Source organism: Mya arenaria, chromosome 8 (assembly GCF_026914265.1).
Source record: "Mya arenaria isolate MELC-2E11 chromosome 8, ASM2691426v1".
Classification (NCBI taxonomy): Eukaryota; Metazoa; Mollusca; class Bivalvia; order Myida; family Myidae; genus Mya; species Mya arenaria.
This window is the reverse complement of record NC_069129.1, coordinates 59270830-59289359: the sequence shown is the minus strand read 5'-3', so window position 1 is coordinate 59289359 and position 18530 is coordinate 59270830. Positions and strand designations below refer to the sequence as shown.

The 18530-nt window shown below is 30.8% G+C and overlaps 2 protein-coding genes across 2 annotated transcripts in view; both read left to right on the top strand.

Annotated features, from left to right (window-relative positions):
- Positions 1–3134: 3134 nt before the first annotated feature.
- Positions 3135–18025, top strand: LOC128244397 (uncharacterized). The gene is made up of 7 exons (XM_052962407.1): positions 3135–3298; positions 3959–4065; positions 5555–5623; positions 7401–7500; positions 8070–8111; positions 17517–17605; positions 18020–18025. Exons 1-7 carry the CDS (start codon positions 3256–3258, stop codon positions 18023–18025), a joined length of 456 nt encoding a protein of 151 aa, XP_052818367.1. The 5' UTR covers positions 3135–3255.
- Positions 18013–18530, top strand: part of LOC128243068 (spore coat protein SP65-like) — a 29386-nt gene continuing 28868 nt past the window's right edge. Inside the window, exon 1 of the mRNA XM_052960569.1 lies at positions 18013–18113. Coding sequence (XP_052816529.1) covers positions 18051–18113 — 63 coding nt within the window. The 5' untranslated portion in view covers positions 18013–18050. The remainder of the gene's footprint in view (positions 18114–18530) is intronic.

Here is an 18530-nt window from a genome sequence, read left to right as displayed (position 1 = left end):
CCAACGGTTCAAGCCACTTAAACAACAGCAAACCAAATTACTTACTACCAAAGTATTCTTTTCATGCCAATATGGGATATCTAATATGTATAAATTTCACAAGAATGCACCATTTTTACCCATTGTACCGCGTTGAGATCCGACGTAAAAACACGCCCCATGTTACGTCAAATCATGCCCCACTTCTGAATATTGTGTGAAGAAAAATCCATGTAAAACAGCACTCTCACAGACTGAACGTTTTGACAACTTTTTTTTATTTTTTGTCTCAGATCGAGCCAATATTTGCACAATCCATGGAAACCAGTTATATAATACTGCTGACAAAAAATAGATCGCAGATTTTTTATATTTAAGTTCTAAAAATGATGTTTTATGCATTTTTCTTAAACCGTTAGTAACGGTTTAAGCCATAACACATTAATTTTCGAACGGAAATATGAAAGTCGACGATCTGATTTTTTGTCAGCAAACTAAAGTCATTGGTTTGCAGAAATTTATGCAAATATTTGCTCTTTCCAAGACAAAAAAAATAAAAAAAATAGTTGGTATATCTATGATAGTGCAGCTTTAAAATGACTATCGCGTTTAAATGGGTTAGACATTGTACACATTATCTTTGAGTGCAATATGAATGTATTTCATAAGAATGTATTTCATATCACTGTTTTGGTAAAATAGGTGATGAATTGGTCGGGTGGAAACAAGAAAATGGTTCACTCTGCCGAAAGAGAACCACACTGCTCAATGTATATATTTATCACATGCTTACCCTTGTTTTTCGTGTAATATACCCATGAAGAATATTTTTATTTTACACATGTGTAAGATAACATATCAGACATTTATATTGGCTAGACTTATCACACGCGACCTAGATATCCCTCCGCATTGTTTGTAAACAAAATGGTTTAAACGCCAACAAATACTTACCTCAATAATGAAGCTGTAGGACTTCCGGGAGACAAATGGCTAAGGAATCATAGTGCCAGAAAGCATCTTGTTCGAAAACTTTCTGATAACAATGTTCCGCCAATCAGATAATGTAGATTACTAGTCCTAAAAATATCCAGCAATTCAACAAATACAGCCACGTTAGTGACAATAAACACGAGAACATTTCAAACATTTCCATCTTAACAGGCAATATCAAATCAATGCCATAACATTTGCTTGCCAGTTTAATCAGCTGTCGGTTACCAAAACACAAATACGAATTCCGCAGCACAGGCTTCTCATTACACATCCCGTGACGACTAGAACAGTTTGTTCTCTGGAAACATTCTTGGTAGAACTTTTTCAACATCCATGCAGTACATAGTAAGGCTTCGTCGTAATCATCTGCATGTTGTAAAAATTCATATACACTAAGAAAACGCTTCAAAGTCATCGTAGAAAGCGACAGCGAATACCTTTTAAATCCGTGCACACAGTAAAACTTGACAGACCGATGTAGGTCACATAAACCGCGTAAATGCATGTACTCTCAGTGTGACATATTCAAATTTTGTACTTATTGGGGTTTTGGTTAAAATTGTTTGTTATTCATGTTGTTGGATATTTTACTACACATTTTTATATTTGTGACTTGTTCAGCGCTTTATCAGAATTAAAACTTGATAAATGCTAGCTGTGTTTGTCATTTTCATTTTGAACTTTTTATATAGCGCATCGTTGACATTCCACTCTGAGTACTTTGGCTGTCAAACAATGGGTTTACAAAGTGGAACTAAATTGATAATAAAAACACCGTTTTAAGCATGTGATAAAAAGATCTGACACTCGTTGTCATTTTATAACAGATTTTTATTAAACTCGTCCATGAAATTTGTTAGTAAGCTCGCCAGAGGCTCGCTTACTAACAAATTTCATGAGCTCGTTTAATAAAATCTTGTATTAAATGACAACTCGTGTCAGATCATATATATATATATATATATATATATCTGTACCATTGATTTACAACATTCTATCAATTTTGAATATCCGAAAGTAGTTCATGGTGTTTGTTCATTTAAAATTAATTAAGTCATTTTCAAATGGAAACAATATTCATCATATTTCCAGATTGTTAAACCACATTGCTCAATATTAAAGAACATAATTTGTAGAGCCCAAAATGTTCTTGGGTAATAAACTCAAAATGTTAAATTTGATTTTAATATTTTTTATCTAGAATGCATATTTCTAAAACAATTATTGATTAATGGTTTGTATCAGATTAATCTAAGTTTTGGAAAGCAGAATTTCTTCATTTTTATAATTTGGTTTATGCTATACGGTTCTGTGCTTATGTGAGTTGAGATTGAGAACTAACTTAAAGATGCACTCTTCCTTCCAAATAATTAATACTCCAACTTATACATTTGTTAAATTTACCGAAAATTATGAATGAATCTCGAAAACAATGGTTCTTATTTCTGTCATATGAGACGATAGTAGACCACTGTTAATTTGTTAGCACCCACCAATCTTTTTTTTCATTTTTAGCTATGGTTAAATCTTGTTTTCAGTAATTAATATTTTTCATAAATGCATTATTTAGTAAATTATTAAGGTTAATCACCCAAATGTTTGGTATGTAATACACGTGTATATATTGATTTTGAATAAGTTTCACTTTAAGTACCTTTGTGATAATTAGGCATGGTGATATGTTACATATGTAAAGTGTTTCGAATCTTGTTCATGTACAATATAATCCTTAATCTAAAACTCAATTTACAATGACTCGCCCTGTCACTGGATGAACTTCAGAGTATCGCAAGCCGTTTGCACAATACTTCACAGAATCTAGGTTTTGCTCTGATAACTAATGTCATGGGGAACTATCGTGCGATGGTGCCGTTAACCTGATATCAACCAATACCATATGTTATTTCGATAACCAAGGTTTGACGAATCATTGTGCAAACGTATGACATAAATTGAAATCAAAGGTTTCCCTTTGCATGATTTTACCATTATTTTATAAATCTAGTTAATTGTTTATCCATATGAGATTCTTATTTCATAAAGTTTGGCAATTGTGTAATGCCACTCTAATTGACACTAAAGAAAACCTTTGGTTTACTATCTCTATGACCGCTGCTGTTTATGAATGATTGTGTCTTGATGCCATATGAACCGAAAGCTCACCGAAAGCTCATTAAATGTACGCGGCTAGTTTCACAACGATAACAAAAATGTGTTAATATTAATGCCACATATCACCGACAAGCATAGCACAATCACTTTCAAGACTGAGATTAAAGAATGATTGTAAAATATGGCATTGTTGTTTTCCTACTGCAGTATTGTAAGTATAATTTACTCTTTTGTTCAAATTGATATCATATTTTGGAAAGAACATAATTGAATAGTAGTTGGTATTTTTTGCATACAAGGAGGTGTGGTTGTTATGGGTTTTTTCTCTTGGAATAATGAATATATTTTATATACTAAGGCAGAAAAAGGAAAGGCGTGTTTTGTTTTGTTGATTTAGTTTTAATCTTAGCATAATTTTTTTATAAAGCAGGGCCTAAAATCCGGAAAATGAATATCGCAATAACATCGTTTGTGAATGAGGCTCGAAACGTGCACTATATTGATTTATTTCATCAATTTAATCTAAAAAAAAATGTATTATAAAGGACAGATTGTGTTTCAGTAAAATATCGTAATATATTTCAACAAGTAAGCACCAGAAACTTTGTTTACTTTTGGTGCTTTAGTTTTTAGAAAGCGCGCCAAAATCTATGAGAATATAACGCTATTTCGAAAATAATGACATTGAAATTGTAGACGAGCTTTGTGCGCGCTAGCGTATGATTTAGAAGTTAGAGCGGACAAAATATTCAATGAACGAAATCAAATTCACTTCATTTCACTATTTAATGCAGTAAAGTAGCTTTTTTATTTCACTGATAACTCGCTATAGACCGACAAAAAGTAGATCCAAAATATGCCATGTTTCCAGTGATACCAGGAATCCCTGCGCCGCCAGGACATTCCACGATCTGCAAGACTTGTAACAATGTGAACCATCCGGGCGACTGTCACCACCAGGAGACTTGCCATCATGGGGTAGGAACCAATATGAAATATCATCATATAAAGAATATAAATTAATTAATTATGTAATATATTTTTCACCTTATCTTTTAATGTTGTAAGCATTTTGGATTACCTGGTAAGTCATTGTTGAAACTAAATAACAGACTGGAGTAATGCTTACAAGTGAATACCCTGTGCGAATATTTTAAAATGTGTTTGTTGAAACTTTTCATATGTTTAAATAGTTTGTTTTCAAAGAAAAAAATACGAGATGTTGCAATAGCTTTAGCATCTTTGTGCTAAGATCTTTTTTAAAAACAAAATATAAAATAATTGCAATAAACAACATATTGGCAATCAACGAAAATGCTCCCCAATGTAGTATTGATTTATTAACCCAATACTTGAAATGTAACATCAATATCTAACCAAGCATATAATTATCAGATGCGTTACTAAGGATTTTTATTGTTTAAGGCATTACTATTTTTTTTATTAAGCATTGCCATCTTGAACGCATTCCAAAATTGCTAAACAACAATGGACGTGAACAATGCGACAGCGTTAAACCAATACCAAACATTATCATATGGTGGACGAGCAGTTCAGGCGGTAAAAAGAAAGAAGAAAGTTTATTCAAAGAAATGTATCACACAATACATATTTGAAAAAAGTCCAATGTGACCCGTAATCAAATCAATGTAATACAATGACTTATATATATATCTATGGCGGAACAGATTTATAAACTTTATTTACATATTCATATCACAGATCTAGCAAACAAAAAGTTTAATTTCATGCTCATAAAATATATATTATAAACTTTATCTTTACTGTATATCTATGAACAATACTACAGTGATATTAATGAATTTTAATTAAGGAATGAATTGCGGGATTGATGTCATTATCGAGGTATGAACGCAGATGGGCTCGTTAAACTGGGTAGATCCGAAGGAGTAATGAACGTTACTTTTATCGATATTATGTACAAATGACTCCAATAATGAATGGCTAGTTTAAACTAAGGTTTTAAAAAGAAAAATAATCTTTGAAATTCAAAATTCAAGCTTGAACAAACTAGTATGTATGTTTGTCATGGATATAATCTGGTTAATGTAAGTCAATTTATTCCGAATGATTAATTAATCTGTAGTATATGCGTCTAATAAAAAGAGTATCGTTATTCAAATACAATGGTACCTTAAAATTTGGCATGTAATCATAAACGTTTGTAAGTGTTATTGATAGAATGATTGCAGTCGCCTGGAACGTTTTTTTTTTTTTCGATGAATGAACACTCTCTTGCGACTTCCATTTTGACCGGGTTTCACGATAGAACCGATTTATGAGTTGATTCATTCGACGAATAATTTACTTGTTCATGTAGAAAGTGGATAGAAATAAAATATATTGTTTATATGTATTGGTTGTGCTTTTTCATTCACTGTAATTTGGTCAAACTTTTACAGTTGTTTGGATCCATAGTTATGTTTTTATTTCCATGGAATTTCAGTTCTGCAGCGAGGACGTATATTTACATAACGGAACGTACATCTACAGGCTAGGCTGCAAGGAACACGCTGTAACTATTACCTCTTCTTTTCATTCTTCCCCCTAATACTCCAATTTGTTATCTTTCTCATACGAATGACCTTATAATGGTTTCAAATTTGAATTAGTCTGATATGTAAGAACTGCAAATGGAAATGATAAGACATATGTTACATTTCCACACATGTACATGATTTAGTCTATTTTAGCTCAATACTGACACATGTGCATTTCCATAAACTAAACAGATTCGGTTTCTTTCTGGCACTCTCCACTGTTTGGTCAATAACAAAGGCTACATCATTCGGAACTCTTCGGCCATTTTCCATCGAAAACAACATCGGATTTCACTTAACACTTCAGGTGGATCGCGTAGTAATTTCAAATAACCAGTAAAACCTTTTTGACTTCACTCTAGGGAATCTTAATTATTCATGCAATAAAACATTTCAGTAGCAATCAATTTAAAATAAGCAGGGCTTTTTCTGCCCATTTGGGGAAAAAGACACTAGACATTTTGGGAAAACTTGTGACGCGAAATCGGGAAATTTCACAGTTAAAAGAAAAAGCTTTCCAGTTTCCTGCGAATGAGGAAATTATTAAATATTCCCTTTTAAAAGACCTTTAAATGCTGAAATATCCATTGCTATAAATCATGGCAGATAATAGTTCATATTGATCTCTGAATGTGATGTAAAACAATGATTTCTTTTTTCAATTACCCTCAAAACGTAACATCATCTTAATTTATTATGATGTTGAATGAACCAGTACAGGTAAAAAGTTATTCATAAAAGAAACAAAACAAAAAAACAGTTTCAATTTTGATCAGGAATTTTTATGATGATTGTGAAAAATATCCGATAGTCGGACCGGTGGGCACTACAATAAAACCCCTGATTAGATATACAAGATACATGTTCAAACACTACAATTAATTAATACTATATTTATTTTTTTACGAACTACTTCTACTGATGAACCGACACACATCCGATGTTGTTTTCGATGGAAATTGGCCGAGGAGTTCCGAATAGGTCTACATAAGGTGATTGCGTTGTGCACATACACGTAAAAGCAACCAGAATATTTTCTTCAAGCTCGCTTTTGAAATTATATGTCTTTAGTTTATTTTTGGTTGTTATACTATAATACTTAATCTGGAAAAAATGATGCCATTGTAGTTATTTTAAAATAAATCGGATTTACAAAAAACATATAAAAAGGGAATAGATACTTGTTTTAATTACCCTTTATGTCTAAGTATGTTAAAGCTGCACTCTCACGGATAGAACGTTTTGACGACTTTTTTCTTTTTTGTCTTGGAACGAGCGAAAATCCATGGAGACCAGTTATATTAGACTGCTGACAAAAAACATGATTGCAGCTTTTTATATTTAAGTTCAAATATTGATGTTTTATGCATTTTTTCTTAAACAGTTAGTAACGGTTTACGCCATACTACATTATTTTTCGAACGGAAATATGAAAATCTACGAACTGATTTTTCGTCAGCAATCTTATATCATTGGTTTGCACATATCTACGCAATTTGCCCTTTCCAAGACAAAATAAAAAAAAAAAACTTGTAAAAATGGTTAATCTGTGAGAGTGCAAGTTTAAACATTAATATGTATCCTTATGCTGAGTATATGCAATGGTAACAACTACTTTGCTACCAACACGATAATCTAGATCTAACATAAACTGATATTAGTTGTTTTGTGCGGGTGTTTTGGGGCAGAGGGTGTCGGGGTATCGTGTAGGTCGTAACATATCGATATTACGTACTAAAATGGTTCTTACAGCAATGTGAGCACGACATTCATCTGGTGGGACGGCGGGCGATCGGAAGGCTGGTGTGTAGTGAGTGCTGTGACCACACAGGATGCCAGACAGGCCTTTGTTGTTCGTGTGATACAGTTACTTGCCAATAAAGCATCTCTTATTATAAGGGATGGGATTTTTTTTAAAAAAACACAACATATATAGATCGTTTGTAAATAAAACAAAGAACATGTCAATATAAATGTCTAACTATAAGTTTGTAAGCTTATTCTTTATCATTATTTTTCTTACATGGCAACGACTGATACTGATAAAACTGATAATTATTTATCTTGACTAATTTGGCGGTATGCCCTTGCAGGTTTGACAACCGAAGCATAATAAACAAAGACATACTATCCTACACTATATAATACTATATATCAAGTTGAAAATGATTGTTCTGCATTTCAGAATACATTGCTCATTCTTTGTTTTATAATTCATTTACAGTCTGGCTTAAATAAAATAAGAAAATTATCAATATTTCGTCGATGTGTATCGAAACTGATCAATTTTGATCCGCATTACTGTATATCGAACTTATATCGCACATCTTTATTAATATATTATTCAACCAGTTACCTATTTCCTTTACGCGTATAGCTTCATGTGATGACTTTGAGTACAATTGCACGTGTGTTTTTCAGCGCATTACGCTCACCAACCAACCACCACTCCGCCACCAGTCAGTAAGCTGTTTTTAGTTCATCTGTCATGTGTTAACATGAAGGACCCTTGTCCAATCATTGCTACAACAAATCTAAAATCTGCAATGATTGTTAATGGGACATGTGTCGAACGTTTGTTACTTTAAATATGTCATGATAGTTTGTAAGAACCTGTGTCGAACATAAGATACATTATAAAAGTAATGATAGTTTGTAAGGATCTGTGTCGAACATACGATAAATTAAAAACGTAATGATAGTTTGTAAGAACCTGTGTCGAACATAAGATATATTATATAAGTAATGATAATTTGTAAGAACCTGTGTCGAACATACGATACATTATATAAGTAATGATAATTTGTAAGAACCTGTGTCGAACATACGATACATTATATAAGTAATGATAATTTGTAAGAACCTGTGTCGAACATACGATACATTATATAAGTAATGATAATTTGTAAGAACCTGTGTCGAACATACGATACATTATACAAGTAATGATAATTTGTAAGAACCTGTGTCGAACATACGATACATTATATAAGTAATGATAATTTGTAAGAACCTGTGTTGAACATAAGATACATTATATAAGTAATGATAGTTTGTAAGAACCTGTGTCGAACATAAGATACATTATATAAGTAATGATAATTTGTAAGAACCTGTGTCGAACATACGATACATTATATAAGTAATGATAGTTTGTAAGAACCTGTGTCGAACATACGATACATTATATAAGTAATGATAGTTTGTAAGAACCTGTGTCGAACATACGATACATTATATAAGTAATGATAGTTTGTAAGAACCTGTGTCGAACATAAGATACATTATAAAAGTAATGATAGTTTGTAAGAACCTGTGTCTACATACGATACATTATATAAGTAATGATAGTTTGTAAGAACCTGTGTCGAACATACGATACATTATATAAGTAATGATAATTTGTAAGAACCTGTGTCGAACATACGATACATTATATCAGTAATGATAGTTTGTAAGAACCTGTGTCGAACATAAGATACATTATATAAGTAATGATATTTTGTAAGAACCTGTGTCGAACCTACGATACATTATATAAGTAATAATAATTTGTAAGAACCTGTGTCGAACATAAGATACATTATATAAGTAATGATAGTTTGTAAGAACCTGTGTTGAACCTACGATACATTATATAAGTAATGATAATTTGTAAGAACCTGTGTCTACCTACGATACATTATATAAGTAATGATATTTTGTAAGAACCTGTGTCGAACATACGATACATTATATAAGTAATGATAGTTTGTAAGAACCTGTGTCGAACATACGATACATTATATAAGTAATGATAGTTTGTAAGAACCTGTGTCGAACATAAGATACATTATAAAAGTAATGATAGTTTGTAAGAACCTGTGTCTACATACGATACATTATATAAGTAATGATAATTTGTAAGAACCTGTGTCGAACATACGATACATTATATCAGTAATGATAGTTTGTAAGAACCTGTGTCGAACATAAGATACATTATATAAGTAATGATATTTTGTAAGAACCTGTGTCGAACATACGATACATTATATAAGTAATAATAATTTGTAAGAACATGTGTCGAACATAAGATACATTATATAAGTAATGATAGTTTGTAAGAACCTGTGTCGAACCTACGATACATTATATAAGTAATGATAATTTGTAAGAACCTGTGTCTACCTACGATACATTATATAAGTAATGATATTTTGTAAGAACCTGTGTCGAACATACGATACATTATATAAGTAATGATAGTTTGTAAGAACCTGTGTCGAACATACGATACATTATATAAGTAACATTATATAAGTAATGATAGTTTGTAAGAACCTGTGTCGAACATACGATACATTTTATAAGTAATGATACTTTGTAAGAACCTGTGTCTACATACGATACATTATATAAGTAATGATAGTTTGTAAGAACCTGTTTCAAACATAAGATACATTATATAAGTAAGGATAGTTTGTAAGAACCTGTGTCGAACATACGATACATTATATAAGTAATGATAGTTTGTAAGAACCTGTGTCGAATATACGATAAATTAAATAAGTAATGATAGTTTGTAACAACATGTGTCGAACATACGATACATTATATAAGTTATGATAGTTTGTAAGAACCTGTGTCGAACCTACGATACATTATATAAGTAATGATAGTTTGTAAGAACCTGTGTCGAACATACGATACATTATAAAAGTAGTGATAGTTTGTAAGAACCTGTGTCTACCTACGATAAATTATAAAAGTAATGATAGTTTGTAAGAACCTGTGTCGAACATACGATAAATTAAATAAGTAATGATAGTTTGTAAGAACCTGTGTCGAACATACGATACATTATATAAGTAATGATAGTTTGTAAGAACCTGTGTCGAACATACGATACATTATAAAAGTAATGATAGTTTGTAAGAACCTGTGTCTACCTACGATACATTATATAAGTAATGATAGTTTGTAAGAACCTGTGTCGAACATACGATACATTATATAAGTAATGATAGTTTGTAAGAACCTGTGTCGAACATAAGATACATTATATAAGTAATGATAGTTTGTAAGAACCTGTGTCGAACATACGATAAATTAAATAAGTAATGATAGTTTGTAACAACCTGTGTCGAACATACGATACATTATATCAGTAATAATAGTTTGTAAGAACCTGTGTCGAACATACGATACATTATAAAAGTAATGATAGTTTGTAAGAACCTGTGTCTACCTACGATACATTATATAAGTAATGATAGTTTGTAAGAACCTGTGTCGAACATAAGATACATTATATAAGTAATGATAGTGTGTAAGAACCTGTGTCGAACATACGATACATTATATAAGTAATGATAGTTTGTAAGAACCTGTGTCGAACATACGATACATTATATAAGTAATGATAGTTTGTAAGAACCTGTGTCTAACATAAGATACATTATAAAAGTAATGATAGTTTGTAAGAACCTGTGTCTACATACGATACATTATATAAGTAATGATAGTTTGTAAGAACCTGTGTCGAACATACGATACATTATATAAGTAATGATAATTTGTAAGAACCTGTGTCGAACATACGATACATTATATCAGTAATGATAGTTTGTAAGAACCTGTGTCGAACATAAGATACATTATATAAGTAATGATATTTTGTAAGAACCTGTGTCGAACCTACGATACATTATATAAGTAATAATAATTTGTAAGAACATGTGTCGAACATAAGATACATTATATAAGTAATGATAGTTTGTAAGAACCTGTGTCGAACCTACGATACATTATATAAGTAATGATAATTTGTAAGAACCTGTGTCTACCTACGATACATTATATAAGTAATGATATTTTGTAAGAACCTGTGTCGAACATACGATACATTATATAAGTAATGATAGTTTGTAAGAACCTGTGTCGAACATACGATACATTATATAAGTAACATTATATAAGTAATGATAGTTTGTAAGAACCTGTGTCGAACATACGATACATTATATAAGTAATGATACTTTGTAAGAACCTGTGTCTACATACGATACATTATATAAGTAATGATAGTTTGTAAGAACCTGTTTCAAACATAAGATACATTATATAAGTAAGGATAGTTTGTAAGAACCTGTGTCGAACATACGATACATTATATAAGTAATGATAGTTTGTAAGAACCTGTGTCGAATATACGATAAATTAAATAAGTAATGATAGTTTGTAACAACCTGTGTCGAACATACGATACATTATATAAGTTATGATAGTTTGTAAGAACCTGTGTCGAACCTACGATACATTATAAAAGTAGTGATAGTTTGTAAGAACCTGTGTCTACCTACGATAAATTATAACAGTGATGATAGTTTGTAAGAACCTGTGTCGAACATAAGATACATTAAATAAGTAATGATAGTTTGTAAGAACCTGTGTCGAACATACGATACATTATATAAGTAATGATAGTTTGTAAGAACCTGTGTCGAACATACGATACATTATAAAAGTAATGATAGTTTGTAAGAACCTGTGTCTACCTACGATACATTATATAAGTAATGATAGTTTGTAAGAACCTGTGTCGAACATACGATACATTATATAAGTAATGATAGTTTGTAAGAACCTGTGTCGAACATAAGATACATTATATAAGTAATGATAGTTTGTAAGAACCTGTGTCGAACATACGATAAATTAAATAAGTAATGATAGTTTGTAACAACCTGTGTCGAACATACGATACATTATATAAGTAATAATAGTTTGTAAGAACCTGTGTCGAACATACGATACATTATAAAAGTAATGATAGTTTGTAAGAACCTGTGTCTACCTACGATACATTATATAAGTAATGATAGTTTGTAAGAACCTGTGTCGAACATAAGATACATTATATAAGTAATGATAGTGTGTAAGAACCTGTGTCGAACATACGATACATTATATAAGTAATGATAGTTTGTAAGAACCTCTGTCGAACATACGATACATTATATAAGTAATGATAATTTGTAAGAACCTGTGTCGAACATAAGATACATTATATAAGTAATGATAGTTTGTAAGAACCTGTGTCGAACATACGATACATTATATAAGTAATGATAATTTGTAAGAACCTGTGTCGAACATAAGATACATGATATAAGTAATGATAATTTGTAAGAACCTGTGTCGAACATACGATAAATTAAATAAGTAATGATAATTTGTAAGAACCTGTGTCGAACATACGATACATTATATAAGTAATGATAATTTGTAAGAACCTGTGTCGAACATACGATACATTATATAAGTAATGATAATTTGTAAGAACCTGTGTCGAACATAAGATATATTATATAAGTAATGATAATTTGTAAGAACCTGTGTCGAACATAAGATACATTATATAAGTAATGATAATTTGTAAGAACCTGTGTCGAACATAAGATACATTATATAAGTAATGATAGTTTGTAAGAACCTGTGTCGAACATACGATACATTATATAAGTAATGATAGTTTGTAAGAACCTTTGTCGAACATACGATACATTATATAAGTAATGATAGTTTGTAAGAACCTGTGTCGAACATAAGATACATTATATAAGTAATGATAATTTGTAAGAACCTGTGTCGAACATAAGATACATTATATAAGTAATGATAGTTTGTAAGAACCTGTGTCGAACATACGATACATTATATAAGTAATGATAATTTGTAAGAACCTGTGTCGAACGTAAGATACATGATATAAGTAATGATAATTTGTAAGAACCTGTGTCGAACATACGATTAATTAAATAAGTAATGATAATTTGTAAGAACCTGTGTCGAACATACGATACATTATATAAGTAATGATAATTTGTAAGAACCTGTGTCGAACATAAGATACATTATATAAGTAATGATAATTTGTAAGAACCTGTGTCAAACATACGATACATTATATACGTAATGATAGTTTGTAAGAACCTGTGTCGAACATAAGATACATTATATACGTAATGATAGTTTGTAAGAACCTGTGTCGAACATACGATACATTATATAAGTAATTATAGTTTGTAAGAACCTGTGTCGAACATAAGATACATTATATAAGTAATGATAGTTTGTAAGAACCTGTGTCGAACATACGATACATTATATAAGTAATGATAGTTTGTAAGAACCTGTGTCGAACATACGATACATTATATAAGTAATGATAGTTTGTAAGAACCTCTGTCGAACATAAGATACATTATATACGTAATGATAGTTTGTAAGAACCTGTGTCGAACATACGATACATTATATAAGTAATGATAGTTTGTAAGAACCTGTGTCGAACCTACGATACATTATTTAGGTAATGATAGTTTGTAAGAACCTGTGTCGAACATACGATAAATTAAATAAGTAATGATAGTTTGTAAGAACCTGTGTCGAACATACGATACATCATATAAGTAATGATAGTTTGTAAGAACCTGTGTCGAACATAAGATACATTATATAAGTAACGATAGTGTGTAAGGACCTGTGTCGAACATACGATACATTATATAAGTTATGATATTTTGTAAGGACCTGTGTCGAACTTAAGATAAATTAAATAAGTAATGATAGTTTGTAAGAACCTTTGTCGAACATACGATACATTATATAAGTAATGATAGTTTGCAAGAACCTGTGTTGAACATAAGATACATTATATAAGTGATGATACTTTGTAAGAACCTGTGTCGAACATAAGATAAATTATATAAGTAATGATAGTGTGTAAGAACCTGTGTCGAACATACGATACATTATATAAGTAATGATAATTTGTAAGGACCTGTTTCTACCTACGATAAATTAAATAAGTAATGATAGTTTTTAAGAACCTGTGTCGAACATAAGATAAATTAAATAAGTAATGATAGTTTGTAAGAACCTTTGTCGAACATACGATACATTATATAAGTAATGATAGTTTGCAAGAACCTGTGTCGAACATAAGATACATTATATAAGTGATGATACTTTGTAAGAACCTGTGTCGAACATAAGATAAATTATATAAGTAATGATAGTGTGTAAGAACCTGTGTCGAACATACGATACATTATATAAGTAATGATAATTTGTAAGGACCTGTTTCTACCTACGATAAATTAAATAAGTAATGATAGTTTGTAAGAACCTGTGTCGAACATACGATACATTATATAAGTAATGATAATTTGTAAGAACCTTTGTCGAACATACGATACATTATATAAGTAATGATAGTTTGTAAGAACCTTTGTCGAACATACGATACATTATATAAGTAATGGTAGTTTGTAAGAACCTGTGTCGAACATACGATACATTATATAAGTAATGATAATTTGTAAGAACCTGTGTCGAATATAAGATACATTATATAAGTAATGATAATTTGTAAGGACCTGTGTCTACCTACGATAAATTTAATAAGTAATCATAGTTTGTAAGGACCTGTGTCGAACCTACGATACATTATATAATTAATGATAGTTTGTAAGAACCTCTGTCGAACATAAGATACATTATAGAAGTAATGATAATTTGTTAGGACCTGTGTCTACCTACGATAAATTAAATAAGTAATGATAGTGTGTAAGAACCTGTGTCGAACATACGATACATAATATAAGTAATGATAGTTTGTAAGAACCTGTGTCAAACATACGATATATTATATAAGTAATGATAGTTTGTAAGAACCTGTGTCGAACATACGATACATTATATAAGTAATGATAGTGTGTAAGAACCTGTGTCGAACATACGATACATTATATAAGTAATGATAGTGTGTAAGAACCTGTGTCAAACATACGATATATTATATAAGTAATGATAGTTTGTAAGAACCTGTGTCGAACATACGATATATTATATAAGTAATGATAGTTTGTAAGAACCTGTGTCGAACATACGATACATTATATAAGTAATGATAGTTTGTAAAAACCTGTGTCAAACATACGATATATTATATAAGTAATGATAGTTTGTAAGAACCTGTGTCGAACATACGATACATTATATAAGTAATGATAGTTTGTAAGAACCTGTGTCGAACATACGATACATTATATAAGTAATGATAGTTTGTAAAAACCTGTGTCAAACATACGATATATTATATAAGTAATGATAGTTTGTAAGAACCTGTGTCGAACATACGATACATTATATAAGTAATGATAGTTTGTAAGAACCTGTGTCGAATATACGATACATAATATAAGTAATGATAGTTTGTAAGAACCTGTGTCGAACATACGATATATTATATAAGTAATGATAGTTTGTAAAAACCTGTGTCAAACATACGATATATTATATAAGTAATGATAGTTTGTAAAAACCTGTGTCGAACATACGATACATTATATAAGTAATGATAGTTTGTAAAAACCTGTGTCAAACATACGATATATTATATAAGTAATGATAGTTTGTAAGAACCTGTGTCGAACATACGATACAATATATAAGTAATGATAGTTTGTAAGAACCTGTGTCGAACATACGATACATTATATAAGTAATGATAGTTTGTAAAAACCTGTGTCAAACATACGATATATTATATAAGTAATGATAGTTTGTAAGAACCTGTGTCGAACATAATATACATTAAATAAGTGATGATAGTTTGTAAGAACCTGTGTCGAACCTACGATACATTATATAAGTAATGATAGTTTGTAAGAACCTGTGTCGAACCTACGATACATTATATAAGTAATGATAGTTTGTAAGAACCTGTGTCTAACCTACGATAAATTAAATAAGTAATGTTAGTTTGTAGAACCTGTATGTGTCGACCCCACGATACATTAAATATGTAATTGTAGTGTGTGAGGACCTGTGTTAAATCTGTGATGCATTAAATTAATATTGGTAGTTTGTAAGGACCTGTGTTACACTGTGATACATTCAATAAGTAATGCTAATTTGCTAGTTAGGACCTGTATCTAGCATTTGCTACATTGAATTTGTAATGGTTTATTACATTTGGTATGATAGTATGTAATGACCTATTTCCTAAGGTTGGTTCATTACATTTGTATGATAGTATAAAAGGACCTGTTTCTTAAGGTTGGTTCATTACATATGTTATGGAAGTAATTAGGACCTGTTTCCAAAGCTGGGTTAATTTCATTTGTTATGCTAGTTTGCTTTGACCTGTTTCTTATGGTTGGTAAAATACATTTGTAATGATAGTATATAAGGACCTGTTTCTTAATGTTGGTTGATTACATGTGTTACGATATTATGTTAGGACCTGTTTCTTAATGTTGGTTGATTACATGTGTTACGATAGTATGTTGAGACCTGTTTCTTAAGGTTTGTACATTACATTTGTAATGATAGTATGTAAGGTCCTGTTTCTTAAGGTTGGTACATTACATTTGTAATGATAGTATGTAAGGTCCTGTTTCTTAAGGTTGGTACATTACATTTGTAATGATAGTATGTAAGGTCCTGTTTCTTAAGGTTGGTACATTACATTTGTAATGATAGTATGTAAGGTCCTGTTTTTTAAGGTTGGTACATTACATTTGTAATGATAGTATGTAAGATCCTGTTTCTTAAGGGTGGTACATTACATTTGTAATGATAGTATGTAAGGTCTTGTTTCTTAAGGTTGAAAAATTATATTTGTAATGATAGTATGTAAGAACCTGTATGCAAAGGTTGGTTCATTACATTTGTTATGAAAGTATGTTAGGACCTGTTTCTAAATGTGCATTAAATTAGTTATGACAGTTTATAGCCAACCCATATTGTTTATGATACATGCCCTGTAAATATTGCATTATAAGCTTTTGTTCATACCACAATTATCTCGTGCAGCAATCCATCACAGCGTCTCCTATTGCCGGATGTGCACTAACGCCCGAGACCCGTATGGCTGTCACCATGTTGGAATTTGTCACGATACGGTAATATACCCAATAAAGGAGCCGATGGTATCAAAAAATAAAACTTGTCAAACTAAGACCTCTGTTCTAATTTAAAGATTGCGGTCTCTTGAGCTGTTAAACGTGTTTATATTTATTATAATCATGCAGGGAAATTCTTTTGTCACACACACTGTCTTGGCGACAATTTGGTGATGTCATTAAAACATAGTTTAACCGGGCATCGCGTGGTATACACACGCTGATATATGATGCAATTTATCATAGTTTATTCACACGCTGATATATGATGCAATTTATCACGTGGTATTCACACACTGATATATATGTACGACGCAATTTATCACGTGGTATACACACGCTGATATATGATGTAATTTATCACGTGGTATACACACACTGTAAAAGAACTGTTTTTCCTTGTCTTATACTCAGGATTGATGTCGTCTGCTATTTACAGCAATGTATGATGGAAGTTCACAGTCACAACGGAGTCTACACGTACGACTTTGGATGTGGAACCCAAACGGTATGAATAATCAATGACTTGAGTGAAAAATCTTTAATTCATCAGTGGAAACAGAACATGTATATATGTTTCAACCCAAATTCAATTAAATGAAACCTTATATGTTTATATTAAAGCTTCACTCTCACAGATTTACTCACAACTTTTTTTTAATTTTTTGTCTTGGAATGAGCAAATTGTTGCGTCCATATCTGCAAACCAATGATATAAGCCTGCTGACAAAAGATCAGATCGCTTATTTTCATATTTCAGTTCGAAGCCTAATGTTTTATGGCTTAAAGCGTTACTAACGGTTTACGAAAAATGCATATAATATCATTTTTTAACTTGAATAGAAATATCTGTGAATTATATATTAATGGTTTACATGCATTTCAAATAAACTGGCTCGTTCCAAGACAAAAAAGTTGTTAAAAG

Bases quoted from the DNA above. Each gene is read 5' to 3' on its own strand.
- LOC128244397 (XM_052962407.1), top strand. From the start codon at position 3,256: ATGATTGTAAAATATGGCATTGTTGTTTTCCTACTGCAGTATT. The intron at 4,066-5,554 runs GTAGGAACCAAT...ATGGAATTTCAG, and splicing joins AGGAGACTTGCCATCATGGG to TTCTGCAGCGAGGACGTATA. The intron at 8,112-17,516 runs GTAAGCTGTTTT...TATCTCGTGCAG, and splicing joins CACCACTCCGCCACCAGTCA to CAATCCATCACAGCGTCTCC.